The 18,743-nt window shown below is 41.8% G+C and overlaps 2 protein-coding genes across 3 annotated transcripts in view; one reads left to right on the top strand and one right to left on the bottom strand.

The window, feature by feature from the left end:
* The window catches only part of DMGDH (dimethylglycine dehydrogenase), a 94,863-nt gene extending 94,533 nt beyond the window's left edge, over window positions 1-330 (bottom strand). For both annotated transcript variants that reach the window (XR_008342835.1, XM_053447979.1), the window contains exon 1: window positions 46-330. Coding sequence is in view for 1 of the 2 variants with exons in the window: in XM_053447979.1 (XP_053303954.1) it covers window positions 46-191 (146 nt within the window). In the remaining variant the exon portion in view is untranslated. The remainder of the gene's footprint in view (window positions 1-45) is intronic.
* Window positions 331-854: 524 nt separating this feature from the next.
* LOC128462976 (betaine--homocysteine S-methyltransferase 1) lies at window positions 855-9,740 on the top strand. Its single transcript, XM_053447985.1, has 8 exons — window positions 855-947; window positions 2,685-2,817; window positions 4,794-4,912; window positions 6,303-6,494; window positions 7,171-7,318; window positions 7,951-8,133; window positions 8,954-9,182; window positions 9,392-9,740. Exons 1-8 carry the CDS (start codon window positions 924-926, stop codon window positions 9,573-9,575), a joined length of 1,212 nt encoding a protein of 403 aa, XP_053303960.1. The 5' UTR covers window positions 855-923; the 3' UTR covers window positions 9,576-9,740.
* The last annotated feature ends 9,003 nt before the right edge of the window (window positions 9,741-18,743 follow it).

The following is an 18,743-nucleotide window of genomic DNA, read 5'->3' on the forward strand; positions in this document are numbered from 1 at the left end:
GCAAGTGCTCTTCAGACTGGCATTCTCTGATCACGTGTCACTCACCCGCCGGCGGTGGGTTCTCTGGTAAATGCCCTGCTTGGGGGCAGCAGGCAGGAGGAGGCAGCAGCTGGAGCCTTGTCCCAAGGGGGCAGAAGCAGGTCTTTGCCCCTCAGCCTGGGCAGAAGCCTAAGGCTGCTCCTCATCATCATGGCGTATGGCTAGCTAATGGGTAAACGGACCGGGGCACAGCGTGCACTAGGACCCCAGCCCCGACTCCAGCCAAAAATAAAAAGCAAAGCAAATAAGGGAGAGACAGTCAGGATCCGCCCTCCCGTCTCACAAATCAGGGCCGGGGGAGCTCACCTTCCCTTACAATCCTGCAAGAACTTCGAGGTTTTTTTTCCTTGTTATGTTGGTTAAAGATTTAATTTCACTTAACTGCACCATGCAGTGCCCTGTCTACCGGGGGAGGAGGTATCAGACAGAAGAACACAACCCTGTACCACCCGCAGCCCTATAGGAGTCTGCATCCTCATGTGCCCTACCTATATAAAGTCTCTCTGTGACCCATACGTTACAGTTTGTATAGTTTGTGATATACGTGGATGTGTTACGGATAGCAATACTTATTTCCCCCGTTGGTTCCATTATCAATAAACAGGGGTCTGTGTGTTTTACGGTGAAACGTTCTTTTGCGCACGAGTGGTTTATTGTGAGTACGGTATATCTGGCGTGATCCGGTCACCGTGCGGTAATCGGGGATGCACGGTGCCAATATCTGCACGGGTGGGATACAGGGTACAGAGGGGGCGTGCTCTAAAGCCACCAATCAGGAGCAGAAAAACAATGTTCTCCTGCCACACCCTTATAGTCAGATGTATATATAAGGCAGAGCGCTGCGCTGTCAGTTACCCTCCTGTCATACTTACTACCTCACTGCCATGGCGCCGGCTGCAGCGAAGAAAGTGAGTACCCGTCCGGTGGGCAGCATGTACTGTTCACCTAGAACCATTTGCATTTATATGCACACTACTTAATTCTTTTTAAATGGAAGAGAGGGATGTACTGATGTTTATTGGCAGGATGGTAGATAAGTGGAACAGCGTAGCAGCAGAGGAGGTAGATGCTAATACAGTAATGGGAATTTAAATAACGCATGGGGTATGTATAAAGATATCCTGAATCTAAGACAAGACCCATGACTGATTAGAATAGAATAGAATAGAATAGATGCAATGAATGGTTCTTATCTGCTGCCCCTTTATGGTGTGTTATGAGCCAATGGCTGTTCCCCTGACAGAGGCAAATTCTTGTACTCTACACATTCTATAAGTGCTTTATTCGTGTAGATCTCATATACCGGTTTGTAGAGCAGCTCCTAAGTGGTAGGTTAGGTGATGATGGAAGCTGGTCTTGCATGGACTTTCTTCCCAATACTTTGTACCAAACGAGCTGCTAGGCGGCATCACCTTATAACACATCTTAAACGGTTCATTTTACGCCCAGGCTGGCACCGGTGCCATACTAGTAATGTAAAATCACTCTGAACAAACTAAAACATGTAAACCGCTGGATGAGTGCCCAAAACTCATCACCAAAGTACTTTTACCTAACAAAAGGAACCGCAGCTCATAATACTGCCACACATTGGTAATGTACTCCGCTGCACTCACCTGGCAGTCTCTTTAATGTCCTACTTCTTATTGTTTCAGTAAATAGCAGAAATGTGCCTGTCCTGCTTAAATAGGTTTTGTAGGATCTGATGGGGTCATCACACTGGGCTCCTTAGTATGTAGTATGTTTAGACAGGGACCATCATATCTGCTGTTCAGGTACATCTATGTAATATTGAGTTTATGGCGCCTTCTAACCAAACTTGGGACTTTTCCTAAAATTCTCACAGATTTAGCCCCCTTAGCCCATCCCTAGCAATCTCATGGTTGTCCTAATATTCCCAGTAAGTTTAGTGCCACATTCTGCTCACATAGACCATGCCACTGTATGTTATATCTGTATATCTAACAGATATCTAACATATATATGCCCCATGCCATGGAGTTACTTTTATTGGCTATACATTGTATTTGTTTGGCACAAGCTCATGAATATATATTATGGTTATTGCTAGACTGGGATCAATAGCAGTGACATGGAAACCATTGCCGAATGTATATATATAATGCTGGTATCCTGTCCCCCAGGAGGTCATCAGATGATCCTTTTATTAAAGAATTCTGAGAAGTGCCACAAAGTTCCATAACATGTCCCTCCCACTACCAGAAATACAGCGTATTATTAATCATATGTATCATTAATGTACTGTATTAAAAATAACAAGTCTCACAGACAAAAAAGTGTACCACTACAAACACCGTGCAAGTGGGCTTCACCGCGTCGCAGTCAGGTTCCCTGCGTGTTTCATGCTTGTCAGGCTCTGATATCATGTGTTATCCCGCCAGTCTATTAGCACGCTCCCAAACTAGCGTGCAGATACCTGGAGGAGATAACAGCCAAGTGCCAAATATTCTTTAGTTTTGAGCAATGGGAGTGTTAGTAATTAACACAAAATCTGTTCTCCACGTACAGTTGGTCACTAGGCACCCCTTGGCGACTGGGTTTTTGGGGCAGGTGTAACTTGCCATATTGTATATTTGATACTTTGAATATTTGAGCTTACTTGCATGTCAATCTAAAATTGTAAGGGACTTCTGGAGCGCTTGGATGCTGGAGAAATTATCATTGGAGATGGAGGATTTGTATTTGCTTTGGAAAAAAGAGGTTATGTGAAAGCTGGACCTTGGACTCCAGAAGCTGCCGTGGAACATCCAGAAGCAGGTAATGGTTCAATTATAAAAATCTCATAAAATATGACAAATTATATTAATATTTCATATATTTGCACTATATAAGTACGTTGAGAGGAGATATTTAGATCGTGCTACTTGTCGTAGAAAAAGTAGATTAAGTAGATCTGCACAAGTCACAGGAGGTCCACTTCTGATGGCCCCATTGTGCACACATGAGGGTCCTAATTATATACCTTGTGTAGGGCCCAACAAAAGCCAAGTGTTTTGTAATTTGGGGTTATTACAGGGACTTAGGGTGTTCAGACCAATTCCACTGGCTTCCAAGTGCCCCCTTTGCCACTACTGTTGCATTGGGGTCTACGGGTGCTTCAGTTTTGTAAGCAATGGCACAACCTTGTTGAACAGTATTTTAAATGTCAATTATTATGATTTAGAACAAACAGGTTCATTTCAATTCACAGAGCATGGGTCTGTCAATGAGAACATCAGCAAACTCTTGAGGGAACACAGTATCGGTTGTAGAGGTTGTGGGCGCTTGGGCTTCTTAGAGGGCAGAGGGGGACATGCAGGACAAGAACGGTCCACATCCACACAACTCTAAAAAGAATGCTGATTATATAGCGCCATCATATTCCGCCATCATACTATATGTACAAAAGTACTGAGAGACCTGACCAGTACACCAACAATGACTTTTATGACGTTGCATTCTAAGTACATAGACATTAAGATATAGTTGGTACCCCTTTTCTGTGATATTTTGGAGTGTTTCTGTGGGAATTCTTGTCCATTCATTCAGCAGATGCTGAAGGGGACATAGAAATAAATTTTAGACAATGCTATGCTTGGAAAATTGTGGGAACAGTTTTGGGGAAGGCCCTTTTCTATTCCAGTATGACTTTGCCCCAGTGCACAAAGCAAGGTCCATAAAGACATGGGTGTATGAGTTTAGTGTGAAAGAACTTGACCGGCCGCACAGTGCCCTGACCTCAACCCCATCAAACACCTTTGGAATGAACTGGAATGGAAATTGCAAGCCAGACCTTCTCATCCAACATCAGTGCCTGACCTCTCAAAAACGCTCTACTGGGTGAATGGGCAAAATTTCCACGGAAACACCCCAAAATCATGTGGAAAACCTTCCCAGAAGAGTGGAAGCTGTTATAGCTGCAAAGGGGGACCAACTTCATATTACTGTCTATGTATTTAGAATGCAATGTCATAAACTCCCAGTTGGTGTAATGGTCTGTTGTCCCAATACTTGTGCCCATGTAGTGTGTGTGTGTATGTGTATGTATATAGATACAGTATATGATAATGGTTCATATGTGTTAAGCATGGCATGACCTGTGTTTTATGTAAGATTTTAGTATTTGTACAGCGCCACAGAATATGTTGGTGTTATATAAAAGAATAAACAAGATTATAAAAAATATTGTGGCTGCTCACAAGATGGTATGTAAAAAAAAAACCCCACACACATCATGTGATCCGTGTATTTTTGGCCCTGATATTATTTCACTGCGTGGCAGGGTGGGCTCAAGATGCTTCCATCTGTTCTTAGATATGACAAGTCAGCAAGTTCTCACTTGTTCCCTGCGTAACTACATCGGTGTCATTACAGAGAATACTACGTTCCGATTAAAGATGCGATCAGATAGTGCTTGCCAGCATCCACCACCCATATACAAACATTAACCCCGTCCGTGGCACATCACTCACCAGCACCATCTAGTTAAAAGCTCCAAAACGAATGTCTCGTCCTTACGCTTTTAAGAAACGTAGCTAATTGTTCTTGGGAATCAGGAACTCCTGTAGGAAAACTAATTTTAATTAGTAGTTTCATTTTTTATAGTCTGCTTAATACCATGGGTATCACACCTCCTTACCGTGTTCTATTAGACTATGTAAAAATTAATATTTTAATATATTATTGTTGATAGTAAGGTGTATGTTGTGTATGTATTGTGTATACATGTTGCATCTTGTTTAATTCACCCGCAGTACGGCAGCTTCACAGGGAGTTCCTTAGAGCCGGGGCCAATGTCATGCAAACCTTTACTTTCTACGCCAGTGAAGATAAACTGGAGAACAGAGGGAACTATGTTGCTGAGAAGATCAGTGTAAGTATCACTTGATATCTTGCAAACTACCACGGCACTCGGTTGATATCACTATGACGTATATCCCAACATTTACATGGCCATTCGTATTAATGGGACACTTTTATATAGCTTGCGATGTAACTTTTTAAAGAATTCTCATGCGCCACGGTGACCTTTTTATTGGATGTTTCTACGCGTAATGCATTATGGTGAATTTCTGAGCTCTTAGAAAGGAGGGACATCAATGGGAGTAAAAATGGCCAGACGGATTTGGGTCCAAAAGAAGGACTGTTAACAATAAACTTGGTGTTCCAGCCAGGTGTGGGCTAGCTCGGGAGACAGGAGGTGCGATTGGCCCTGGGCTGATATTTTAAACAGTGTTACGGGTCATGTTGGGCTGGCCTGCCCTGGGAGGTTTGGGCTCAGTGGGGTCATGTAATGCAGAGTTACATGGCACAGTAGCGGGAGCGGGACTAGGTAAAACAAGCTGAGTGCAGTGAAGAGCTGGCAAGAAGAGAGTATAGAAATTTTGAATGCATGTCTTACTTGCAATCCATATGCAAACACCAGTATATATATGTTAAACATGGCTTCCCTTTGTCTTTTTTATGCATTGTCTTCCTGTTAGTGTGTGGATAGTAAGCATATTGCATGCTGTCTTCCAAATGTGCATTTGGCTACTTTATTACTGGGCCACCTAGCTGGCATTACCCCTTGGGCTGAATGTTTCCAGACCGGAGCGTGTGAGTGAGGGAGAGTGTGTATAAACTAAAAAAGCCAATTAGATTGGGGGTTTGATATAGCATGATCGGGGGAGGGGGCAATTTACTGTACTTAACCCCAGGCCAAAAGGTGTTCTTCTCTATCACAAACAATATAGCATATTTGTTGTAAAAGGTAAGAACATTGCTGAAAAGGAAAGATAGCAGCTATTAGTTGGGGGTGTAATATTGGTATTGGTAATATTGTCTGGGGGCTCGTAAAGCTTCTTGGTATAAAGATTGGTCCTTTTATGCTGACTGTAATGGCATCTGCTGAATTAGTGCTGAATAAATGAATTCGGTAATAACTTATTACCCAGTTTTCACCCTGTGCACCCGAGGCACATGCAAAACCCCAAGCTATTTAAATCAAAAATAAGATACGTCCATCAACACTTAACTCTACACATCCCATACTGATTTGTGGTATTATTTTACTAATATTAATTATAATTCATAATACTTTTACTTTAATCCGAATATTATAAAAAATTGTCAATGAGCAGGTTTTACCGACACATGGGGTACAATGGACCTTACCGCATTTAACACATTGTCCCTGAAGCCTGACATGTTAATGTTCTTGTATCTAAAAAATGTTTTATGGTGTCTGTGTTTTTTATAACAATGCCCTTTTTCTGTTCTAGGGCCAGAAAGTCAATGAAGCTGCCTGTGACATTGCCAGGCAAGTGGCTAATGAGGGCGATGCCTTGGTTGCTGGAGGTGTGAGCCAAACGCCGTCATACCTCAGTTGTAAAAGTGAGTCGGAGGTGAAGGCCATTTTCAGGAAACAGCTGGACATCTTTATAAACAAAGACGTTGACTTTCTCATTGCTGAGGTAATATCTGTGTGTAGGGAATGACATTATCGAATGCATATTTATTACACAAACAATTTACAGCAAGCAAGACCAGGAACCTGCCTGACTTTTTAATCAGTTCTAGATACCTTTATATGATTGAAGGATAATTGTTGTGAAGGTTGGAGCATTCAGTGGTACTAGGAATAATGATCCAACTTGTGTAATAGAATGTCTCAGTCTTAATCATCCAGCCTGACTAATGAAAGTCTATGGAGGAACAGACTGCATTAGCACTGCCATAAAATGGTCTGTGTGTTGTTTAATCAGGGAAAGACCCCCAACATATCACATGAGAATCACAACCTCCAGGTCTGTAGCTTAAGGAAGTTTATTGGAATAAAATGCCTAATTTATTGTCATTTTTGTCAATGATCCGCTATATTACACCGTACTGGATTTTTACGCTTGAGAAAAACATTTTTTCAATGGGACTTCCCTTTTAAACAAGGATAGTGAAGAAAACCAATGAAGGAAATATTTCCTTATGCGGAATAATTACAGTTCCCACTTTTTTTGGTACTTTACATTAAAGATCACATATAGATGGGGGGCCGCACCAAAAATGATTACATTGCAAAAGCTGACATTTAACACTGAACAATGCGGGGAAAGAAACGTTGAGTGTAACATTGAAGTCATGTCTGCCTTTCAGTACTTTGAACATGTTGAGGAGGCCATCTGGGCTGTTGAGGTTCTGAAAGAGTCTGGAAAACCAGTTGCCGCTTCACTGTGTATTGGGCCAGAAGGAGATCTGAATGGGGTTTCACCAGGAGAATGTGCTGTCAGGTTGGCAAAAGCTGGTAAGTTTTGTAATTTTCTGAGTTTGAATATGTAAATAGTGCCCCCCCAATATATTTGTGTTTGTGTGTGAAAACCAAGTAGTAAGCAGGACATGTCAAGAAAACCCTCTGTGCCCAGAGAGCAGTTCTCAGGAGTGTTCAGAGTGTTCCATGTAGCCCTGATTGACCCCATCTACCTCTAGAAGCTTCCTTAATGGAGCTCTCTATGGTACATGCACAAGACATGCAGGACAGAATTTACTTTAAACCAGGAGCAGCCAGTGAGAAGGAAGCCCCGATATCCCGGTGTAAGAAGCTGCAACTTTGCCAAGCAGACGGTTAAAATCCTTACAGTGGAGTATTTTTGAAAATGTCACAAATATTTTTATATCTTTTTAACAGGCTTTCAAAGCATGCTTTAATATAAAGAGCTTTATCAGGAGGAAGGTGTTATCCTAGAGAAGAAGATTCCAGTACTCTATATTACAGTCCACTTAGGTATTCCGTACGCCCCATCCAACTTTTAAAAATATGGGTTCTCATATAGAATATCATGCAGTGAGCTCCTGAAACGTGAGCTTTTGAGTTTCGTAGAGCCCTCACAGCGGGACTAAGATGAAGGCATATCCTTACGTGACCTGTTCTTCACCTAGGTGCTGATGTTGTCGGAGTAAACTGCCACTTTGACCCAATGATCAGCATCGAGACCGTGAAACTCATGAAAGAAGGTTTGGAAGCCGCGAATGTGAAAGCTTATTTGATGACACAGCCGCTTGCTTATCACACGCCTGACTGTGGCAAACAAGGTTTTATTGACCTGCCAGAGTTTCCTTTTGGTGAGTTTAAAATCACATTATTAGTTTAAATGAAGAAAAGTGATTTCTAAGAGATTTATATGTTTTTTTGTTTTTTTTTATTTGGTGTTTTTTATTTTAAAGAGGAAGTCCCAGTGGGGAAAAAAAATTCTTCAACATAAAATACAATACTGTGTTACAGTAACGTAGGTTAAAATAAAACAAAAACCTGGGCTGCGTGATATCTTTCCGCGGCAATGTTGGTGAAGTCCCTTTATTTTTATTATTATTATTATCTTTTATTTATATAGCGCCAACAGTTTATGCAGCGCTTAATACAATACATAAATTCAAGGGATATGATAAGACAAGAATTGACAGACTAAGACAAACCGATACATTTGGTGTATGGACTTTCATTAGTCAGAATATCCGACTGAGTGATTAACAGTGAGCCATTGCACTGTTTAGTGTTTACTGCAGGCAATATAATAAGGAGTCAGGGTGTTTTTCTAATAGATTAGGCCGGGAGAACAGAGATAGAACACATACAAGTGGCTAATATGCAGCTCCATAACATGGTGAGAAAATAACCTTTTCAGTTCTCGGGCAACTTTATTGATCCTACTGATTACAAAAAGTAAATTTAGAGTTTATTCCAAAACCTTGTGCAATAGGCAAATAGTCAAGAACTCGGTCCTTAAATAACCCAACGGCAAACAGGCTATGTATGTACACTACATTGAGATCGATAGGGCTGCCATCTATAGCTGTCTCTGTGGGTTATATATGAACAGTAGTTTATGAAAGTGGAGGAAGAGCAAATATTGTTATGTATAATGTTTTCTTAAATATTTTTCAGCCTTGGAACCAAGAGTCGTTACCAGATGGGACATCCATAGATATGCCAGAGATGCCTACAACCTTGGTGTGCAATACATTGGAGGTTGCTGTGGGTTTGAGCCCTACCACATCAGGGCAATAGCAGAGGAGCTGGCACCAGAAAGAGGCTTCTTGCCCGAGGGATCTGAGAAGCATGGGAGCTGGGGTAGCGGCTTGGAGATGCACACAAAACCATGGGTTCGAGCCAGGTACATCCAAAAATATATTGAATCAACTAAATCTTCTTGTAGTGGGAGAACAAGCGAAATTTGCTAGTTCTCAACAGCTGGGGAACCAGATGTTTGTCATTATTCTTCCAGGCTTTAGTGCATCTTTAATTAAAAATTTCTGCTGAACATTTATTAGAGATGAATAAAGCGAGCCTTGTGATACATTTCCCTCTCCATTCGTTCTGCAGAGCTAGACGAGAGTACTGGAAGGAGCTCCATCCTGCCTCCGGAAGGCCATATTGTTCTTCCATGTCCAAGCCAGATGCCTGGGGAGTGACCAAAGGAGATGCAGCCTTAATGCAGCAAAAAGATGCAACAACTGAAGCACAGCTCAATGTTCTGTTTGCAAAAAAGAGCTTAAAATCCTTCTAGGATTTATATTAATTGCTTTTGTGCATTCATCATCATTTCTTACCTTGATTGTGCAATTAATACATGCTAGTGATTTTTTTTCTTCATTTAACAAACTGTAATTCCATCTCAAAATCGACATTTATGGACAATACATGTGCCCTCAAAAAATAAAATATTTTTTTTTTTAAAAGAAACCTTTTGTTGATTTTATAAAAGTTTGTTCATATTTTGGGTGCATGATGGTGGGACCTGGGTCAATGGGGGGCACCCAGGAGGCACCCCCTCAAACAGCAGAGGCTCCTTGGACGAAGGCATCTCAGTCTGTGCAGAATTATTTGTACACTCTAATGCAGGAAAGCCAACTTCATTGATTTCCAGGCAATGAAGAAAGGTGAAAAGGGAAGAATACTCGCTATACAAGGTAAGTCCTGGAGGAGCAAGGCTGGGAGCAGTAGAGGTCCAATACTGAACATGCCCAGCAAAGTCTACAAAAAGCAAGGTCAAGAAAGAGACTGAAGGTCAAAGCCATGTATGATAAGGACAGGTGCGGGTTCGAAGCAGTAGCAAGGTAGTAGGGAGGCAGGAACAGGGGCACGGGACCGGAGTAAGACAGATGAACACCTGAGTGCTTTTAAAAGAAATGCCAGAACAACAAATACCCTAGCTTAAGCAAGAGCCTGCCCTGGGGGTAACTGGTGTGACCTCAACGACGAAGGGCTCCTGTGCTGCCAGTCACTGCTGGATGTGCTGCAACAAGGGACCTCTTACCAGCCTTAACCAGGTCACAGGCGAGGGGCTGCCACCTGTCTATAAAGACCCGCAGGTTGGCACTGGGTGCCTTGCTGCCATTCAGAACCACCACCAAGAAGTTTTCATTCAGTCCCATGCCTGTTATAAGAAATATGTATATATGGAGTGCAATAAACTCCGACTATAACATAACTAAACCAGTGCCCGTCTTGAGTCATCCATTGCCTATGATGAACAATTACCATATTTGCTGATTATAAGACGACCCCCCAAATCTTAATATTAATTTAGGAAAAAAAGAAAAAGCCTGAATATAAGACGACCCTATAGGAAAAAAGTTTTACCAGTAAATGTTAATTCATTTAAACTATTTTTTTAATAAAAGCTATGATTGAGAAAAATATTTTGGTTTTATTTCCTTCTATTTTCCAACCTGCCCCCCCAGTTATGCACATCTGCCCCAGAAATGTCTTATACCCCCTATATGCCACTGTGCCCCATGATATGCCTTTTAACCCTCTAAATGCCACTGTGCCCCATGATATGCCTTTTAACCCTATTTGCCACTGTGCCCCATGATATGCCTTTTAACCCTATATGCCATTCTGGCACTTAGAGGGTTAAAAGGCATTTTATGGGGAAGAGTGGCATGTAGGGAGGTTTAAGGCATTTCAGGAGGCAGAGTGGCATTAAGGGGGTTAAAAGGCATATCACAGAGCACCCTGCCTCCAGAAATGCCTTATGCCCCCCATTTAACACCCCCCCCGCCCCACTTACCGGTACTTCTGAGTCTCCTGTCATGTAGCTGGGGCAGCGTGTAGACTCACGCTGCAGCCGGAAGCCGGACTGTCTGCGTCAGTCAGAGATCAGAGTTCCCCGCGCTGGTCCCCGGTCTTTGACCAGAGCCGGCCTTAGGCGTTGTGGCGCCCTGTGCGGACTACTCCTCTGGCGCCCCCCCTCACAACCTGCCCTCTCTGCCCCTTCAAACTACCCCCCCTCTGCTCCTTCAAACTACACCCCCCCGCCCCTTCAAACTACACCCCCACTCTTCCCCTTCAAACTACCCCCCCCTCTGCCCCTTCAAACTACCCCCCCTGCCTCTTCAAACTACAACCCCTCTGCCCCTTCAAACTACCCTCCTCTGCCCCTTCAAACTACCCCCTCGCCCCTTCAAACTACCCCCCCTCTGCCCCTTCAAACTACACCCCCTCTGCCCCTTCAAACTACACCCCCCCTCACTTACCTTGTTGCCGGAGTCCTGCGGTGAGAGTGGGAGGCATCCGTCTTCTCGCTCTGCCGCGGTGCCGGCATTTCATGTTGAGCGTCAGAATAGTGAGATGCCGGCACCGCGATGGAGTCACGGAGAGTAAGGGGCGCGGATCGGTTGCTGAGAACTTCACGAGCAACCGCTCGGCGCCCCTGCCCGGGACTTAGATTAAAGCATCGGGTTTTTTTTTTGTTTTTTTTTTTCTTTATTTAACATGAATGATGTTAAATAAAGTAAAAAAAAAAACAAAACAAAAAAAAACGATGCTTTAATTTAAGTCCCGGGCAGGCGCCCCTGCTACCATGGCGCCCTGTGCGGCCGCACAGGTCGCACACCCCTAAGGCCGGCCCTGTCTTTGACAGCCGGAGAATGTCTGCGCGATGCACGCAGACAACCCCCGCTGCTAGCCACACCTCCTTCCGGCTGCAGCGTGTAGAGTCTACACGCTGCCCCAGCTACATGACAGCTGCACACCGGGGACTCTGAAGTACCGGTAAGTGGGGTGGGGGGGGTTGAGACAGGAGGATCCAGATCCTCTGCAGCTGCGGGGGATCTGGATCTTAGTCGTCTCATAGTCAGACATTGAGGTCTGATCAGGGCCGGCCCTACAATGGAGCCGACTGGGGCAATTGCCCCAGGCGGCACTTTAGAAGGGGCAGCACTTTGCCGCCCCAAGCGGTTTTTTTTGGTTGTTTGTTTTGAAGCGGAGGAGAGAGAGAGAGGGGCGCCGAGTAGTTTTCGCTTACCCGCTTGGCGCCCCTCTCTCTCTCTCCTCCGCGGCGAGTCTCCCTGTTCAGTCTCGGTGCCGGCTTGTAATGATGAGCGCCGGAAGTGGTGTCAATTTCCGGCGCTCAGCATTACAAACCGGGACCGTGGCAGAGCAGGGAGACTCGCCGGCAGGACTCTTTAAAGGTAAGTACCGGGGGGGGGGGGATAATGGCGTCAGTGAAGTTTAAAATATTGTCCCCCCCCTCGCCCCAGGCGGCGTTAAGTCTTCGGCCGGCCCTGGCCACAACTCACAGCAGGATGTGTTATTTGTATCAGGGCTGGCACCTTCTGGTAAGTAAAGCCAAGTACTTCTCATGGGCCATGGCCCTTGCTGGCCCCAAGTAATTAAGCTATACATTAGCACGCACACTAACACATACATACACTAAAATGTATTCTGTCACACCTCACCCTATCACACCCTTACATTATTACCGTATATTCCGGCGTATAAGACGACTTTTTAACCCCAAAAAATCTTCTTAAAAGTGGGGGGTCGTCTTATACGCCGGGTACTTACCAAGCTGGAGGTTCCCACGAAGCCACCAATCTCTCTAATCACTACGCGCCGGCTATTGAGGCCGAGCGCAGGGATGCCGTCATGTCCCGGCGCCTAGTGATTAGAGAGCAGGGAAGCCGAGGTCTGAAGTGCCAGACCTCGGGCTCCCACAACTGGATGGAAGAAAGAAGACAGAAGATAAGGTAAGAGATAGGGAGAAAGGGGGGAGAAATATATATATATATATATATATATATATATGTATGTATATATATATATATATGTATGTATGTATATATATATATATATATATATATATATATATATATACATACATACATATATATATATATATATATATATATATACACACACACACACACACACACACACAGGTGTGTATATATATATATATATACTGGTGTGTGTGTGTATATATATATATATATATATATACATATATATACATATATATACACACTGGTGTGTGTATATATATATATATACATACGTGTGTGTGTGTATATATATATATATATATATATATACACATATACATATACATGTGTGTGTAAAGGCAGGGGTGTGTGGTGAGGGCAGTGTATAAATGTGTATGTATGGACAGGCATATGTGTAGATATATATATAGATATATATATTATATATGTGTGTGTGTGTGTGTGTGTGTGTGTGTGTGTGTGTGTGTGTGTGTGTGTGTGTGTAAGGGCAGTGCATGTATGTATATGTCAGCAAATCAACCAGCAAATCACCGGTAAGGTACATCGATTGCCGTGATTGGCTGGTTGTTGTACGCTGGGTAGAGGGGTAGTCTTATACGGCGAGTATAGTCCAAACTCTATATTTGGACTGTAAAAGTTGGGGGTCGTCTTATACGCCCAGTCGTCTTATACGCCGGAATATACGGTATTCATTATAGTTGGTTGCATACTTGCGCTATTACGCATGAGCAAGCTTACCCAAGATAGAGCAGCCCTGTTTGAAAAATTAGGACCAGCCTGAGGAGGGCAATTGCCCACCAGCCCAGCCCATCCTGAATGACTATATAGGATAAACAAAACATTGTCATCTAACAACAAAGCGTCACAGACACACAAATAGTGTATGCCTTTATAGAGTGATATAGGAGGAAAGATCATGGTCAGTATTTGAGCAGTTCCTGAAGAGAAGACATATTATTGCTCTCATTTCACTCATGTTTGCTACACTGAATTTTACTTTTCACACCAGAGGAGCTGTGTTTCATTCCAGTTTGCTACAATGTCCTGCTAATTTTATCATTCTTGCATCAAAACCTCCAAGATAACAACATTTAAAAAAAGCCTTGAAACAATATACAGTTTTAGCTCGCTTTAATGAATTACCAAGAATCATTTGAGAAAATAAAGCTTGGCTTATGTTATACCTAATCTTAATATACACAGTGTGTAGAAAACAAGTATTGCTTTTATAGTGGGTAGATATTAGATTTGGGCGCCGGCCAACTCTGTGTGTTTGTCTTCTTGTTCATCTTCGATTGTTGATTGCCTCCTTAACTCTTTTAAAATCCTGTGATTGTTTATCTAATTAAGTTGATCTGCACTTTCATATGTTATTCAGTTGATCTTTAACCGCTTTACTGGTTTTGCATGTGTCATTCAGTTGATTTATAAGGTATATGGGGGTAAACAGTAGATAGGGAGACCACATGTCCCGGATTGCCCAGGACAGTCCCGCAATGGGAATTTAAATCCCGATTCCCGGGCAGCCTCAATCTGGGACAATGCATTGGAATTGAAACGCCATCCTTTTTTTTTCTGACGTGGAGGAGCGAGAGGGGCGCCAAGCGAGAAAGGCGGTAGAAGGGTAGATAGTGGGGTGACTGAGAGAATAAATTATTGTGTAAATTAATTATGTTTGTTTGTCCTATTCAGTTGATCAATACCTGCAATGCTGTTTCCAAGTGTTTATTTGATCTGCTGAGTTTACATGTGATTTCCAGTTTATTGTGTGTTCTGTTTATCTATACCTGCTATGCTATGTTTCCATACATTATTATTGTATACCTGCAAATACAAGATTTGTATGCCTGATTCTGATTCAGTGTGGCAAATATTTTGTTGGGTGCAGGAAAAAGGGAGTGATTGCATGCTAGGGAGCATGGAGCAGGGCCCAATTTTTTCAATATAAAATGAATTGGCAACAGTCTAATTAGAAGGAAAAGGGTAACTCCTTATAGTTTTAAATATTACATTAAAATGTCACATAAAAGGAAATTTAAAAAATAATGAACGGCTCAGCATTGGGATTTCGAAACATTTATCAACAAAATTAATGGATTCGTATTTTCGTGATTTACATTTACAATTTTTGTTTTTTAAATAAAGCTGTAGTGTTAAGTAGTATGAGAGTGGAAGAGTTAAATGTGCTCAATGGAACCTCTTCTGCCAGCTATCATTGTGACATCATAATAGAAGTCTCATATGTTCACACTGGTTCTCCACATACACACAGAGTGCAAGCAGTTTTGAAGGACCATCTCAAGACAGCTGGCTACCTGGCAAAGTGATCTGCGGAGTGTCGGCTCCCCGGCAAAGAGATCCGCAGAGCGTCAGGATTCCAGCAACAGATTTGAAGTCTGTGAACTGCGTGTCAACACATATACATATTTCTGGCTGCTATGACATTTTAAAATCCAGGCCTTTCAACCCCAATGATCCCAATTAATAGCTTTGTTTTTTTCTTGTTTTTTTTTCTTTACATTTTAGTTCTAGTCAGAGTTAGCCTCTTAGTGCCCAGAGGGAAGGGCAGTTCTTCAAGCCATGGTTCCCCGGAGATTTCCTTCAATAAATGAAGGTTTTTTCTTTCCTGTGTGCTGAAGAATGACTCTTCGTGAGTCCAGAGGCAGCTCATCTTTAAACCATCCATACAATGTTTATTATTAAATAAAAAAGCTTTGTTTGTTCTCATAATTGTTGCTGTCTATGAGCAATTCTTTCAAAATACTATCACCTTTAGTTAAAATTGTATTGTTCCAAAAAGTCTGCAATGCCTTGCTAATGAACCTTATTTTAGGACTAGCAATTTGATTTTATGTGATTTATCAGTCCCCTCACGCATGATTTCCTGGGGGGGATCTGTCCCCCCCCGGTATCTACGCCCATGCTCACACAAACCAATGCTGCTCATCATGTGAAAATATATCACTTATTCTGACTATTACGTGAATTGCTTTTGCTTGAGGACAAGACAAAGGGAAGCTTGTAATAATGGCTGACATACTATAAAGTTATAAACTGTTTTATTGTATATGACTATATCACAATAAAGTACTTTGCTATATTAACAGTGACCCTGTAATGTGTTAATTGGGAATAGAAAATGAAGCATACCACTGCTCATGTAGCTGGAGCAGGAGAAGAGAACCATTACAGAGAACCTGTTCCCTGGCTGCCAGCTCCTCAAGAGCCCCAACTGTGTTAAAAACTATTTAAAAAAAAGGAGTGGAACCAAGTTTAGAAAATAGGAGAAAATATTAAATAAGTAAAAGGATAATTTCCCTTTCTTTTCACTGTGCTGGATACACAGCTGCAACCCTTAGAAACACTCTCCAGGTGTCGTTGTAGTAAAGTCAGAAATCCACTAGGGGGCGCTCATGTATCTCAACAAAAAATGAAAACAAAACAAAAAAACAAATGATAGTGTAGATGTAGAGATATATATTCCAGTCAATATATCCTAAATTTTGCACTCACACTCTGTCTGAGTCGATCAAGGCAGTAGCTCAACCATCCGTCTGGTGGGTTACGGATGCGGCATATTTAAAACAAAACACATAAACAAGCCAATAGTGTAATATTGCTTTGAGGTTGTGAACGCAAGAATGAAGTTGCACTTACGCTTAGGTAGAATAATTTGTGCCTGTAGTATCAAGGTGTTCCTCCTTGTGGTTGGGTTCCAATGAAAGAAAGGTTCTTCAAAAATTAAGATACTGCACACCAAAAATCAAATAGTACAATATTTTATTATCTAATGTATTCAGGGTCTTCTCACCATATATAGTTGGAAAAGACCTCAATATAAATAGCAAAAACGGCTGTATAAAAATGTTAAAAACGTTAAAAAACTGCAGTATAAGGCTTTTACAAAAGCCTTTTGGAGATTGGTTTAAAAGATGTATGATTCAAAAAGCTTTTAAAAAAGCTCTTAAAAAATAGTCCAAAGTCCGAGTAAAAGAAAAGGTAGTCCTAGGTTTCAAACTCTACGCGTTTCACCTGGTTTGGCTTCATCAGGAGTGTTCAGAAATGTTTTGCCGGTGTCCTTTTAAAATCCCGCGGCGTCTTCACGTTCCGTCCGTCTGTGCGTCCGACGAATCGGTCCATCTGTGCGTCTGACGGAACGGCGTATCGGCGTCTGACGTATCGGCTTCTAGTGATGAAATGCCCTACTTCCGGGTTTCGATCCGAAGGATTTTTGTTCGGCATAATTCTCTCCAATACAATATAGTCAAATGAACAGAAGAAAGGTGTAAGTATGCAGGATAATCCATGTATATAAATTGGTTAAGGAGGTAATGAATGAATAATATAATGGACTATATGTATATACAAGAAAAGGATAAAAAATGAAAATTGAAGAATCTAAAAAATGAATGAATGAATGGATTTCTAATGAACTGTATGTATATAGAATGATCTAATAATAAATGAAAAAATATATAAGTACAAAATTATATAAATACCTAAAAAAATTCCGTTTTATGACTGTATAGTGGTATGAGTATATGATGTACGTAAAATCTTGTATATGTATATATATGTGAACTGTGTTGTGTATATATGTGTGTGAACAGGAAAAAAAATGTATGAACTGTATTGTATGTATGTAAATATGTTGAATAAAAATGAAAAGATAGAATGGTGTTTTGTAAATGTATATACAGACAAGAACCTATAGAGAACAATGGAGAACTGGTCCAACTTCACCGCCACCACATAGAGGTAAACATGAATATCCCAAAAGCGTCCCCACTTCACTTACCCCCCCAGAGACTGAAGGGAGCACCAACAGAATAAATAGAACGGATAGCTTCAATGAAAATGAACAGTCTTTTTTAGACAGGGAGCCATCCCGAAAGGGTGGCACAAAGAGAAAAGAGTCCCCACCCCGAAGGGAGGCAATAGAATTGAGAAACCGCTACATCCCATTAGATCAAAGCCTCTGGAAAAGAAAGAGATATCTAAGAGAACAAGAGGGCAAAGGGGTAGTGGACAGGGATTTGGAGGAAAGGGGGCAGAACATAAGCAGATATTAACCCCAGAAGATGAGGGTATTATTAACATCTCCAAGACGCAACTTGAACAGAACGAGATTCTTCTCCTAAGAAAAGGCTTCAAATTTGCCCCTGCCAAGGGCCCTAATCCCTTTGACCTCTTCCTGGACACCCAAAAATATTTAAGGAAGCTTACGGTAAAAAGATTTTTCTGTAAAAAAGAGACACCAGATAGGAAACACCAGTACAAACAATCAGGATCAATTCATACATACAAACCTTAGACCAAAATCTAAGTTTTTTCCATACAGCGATAAGAGCGAACATATTGAGGTGTTTACGGATTTAGTTCTAAAAGATATGGAAAATTTAACAAAAAAACAGAAAGTATTTAATCTTAGTAGAGAGGAATAATCAGCGCTCCGCTCTATAAAAGAAAAACATGATATAGTAGTCAAACAGGCAGACAAGGGAGGTGGAATAGTAGTGATGGACAGAACATATTACTTAAAAGAAGCTCATAGAATTCTGGGGGATATGGTCACATATAAGACATAAGATAAAGATCCAACAAAGGATTTTAGTGCAAAACTTTATGGAATACTGGGTAGGGGACTTGATTCGGGCATTCTA

Source organism: Spea bombifrons, chromosome 1 (assembly GCF_027358695.1).
Source record: "Spea bombifrons isolate aSpeBom1 chromosome 1, aSpeBom1.2.pri, whole genome shotgun sequence".
Lineage (NCBI taxonomy): Eukaryota > Metazoa > Chordata > Amphibia > Anura > Pelobatidae > Spea > Spea bombifrons.

Bases quoted from the DNA above. Each gene is read 5' to 3' on its own strand.
- LOC128462976 (XM_053447985.1), top strand. From the start codon at position 924: ATGGCGCCGGCTGCAGCGAAGAAA. The intron at 4,913-6,302 runs GTAAGTATCACT...TTTCTGTTCTAG, and splicing joins ATGTTGCTGAGAAGATCAGT to GGCCAGAAAGTCAATGAAGC. The intron at 9,183-9,391 runs GTACATCCAAAA...TTCGTTCTGCAG, and splicing joins AAACCATGGGTTCGAGCCAG to AGCTAGACGAGAGTACTGGA.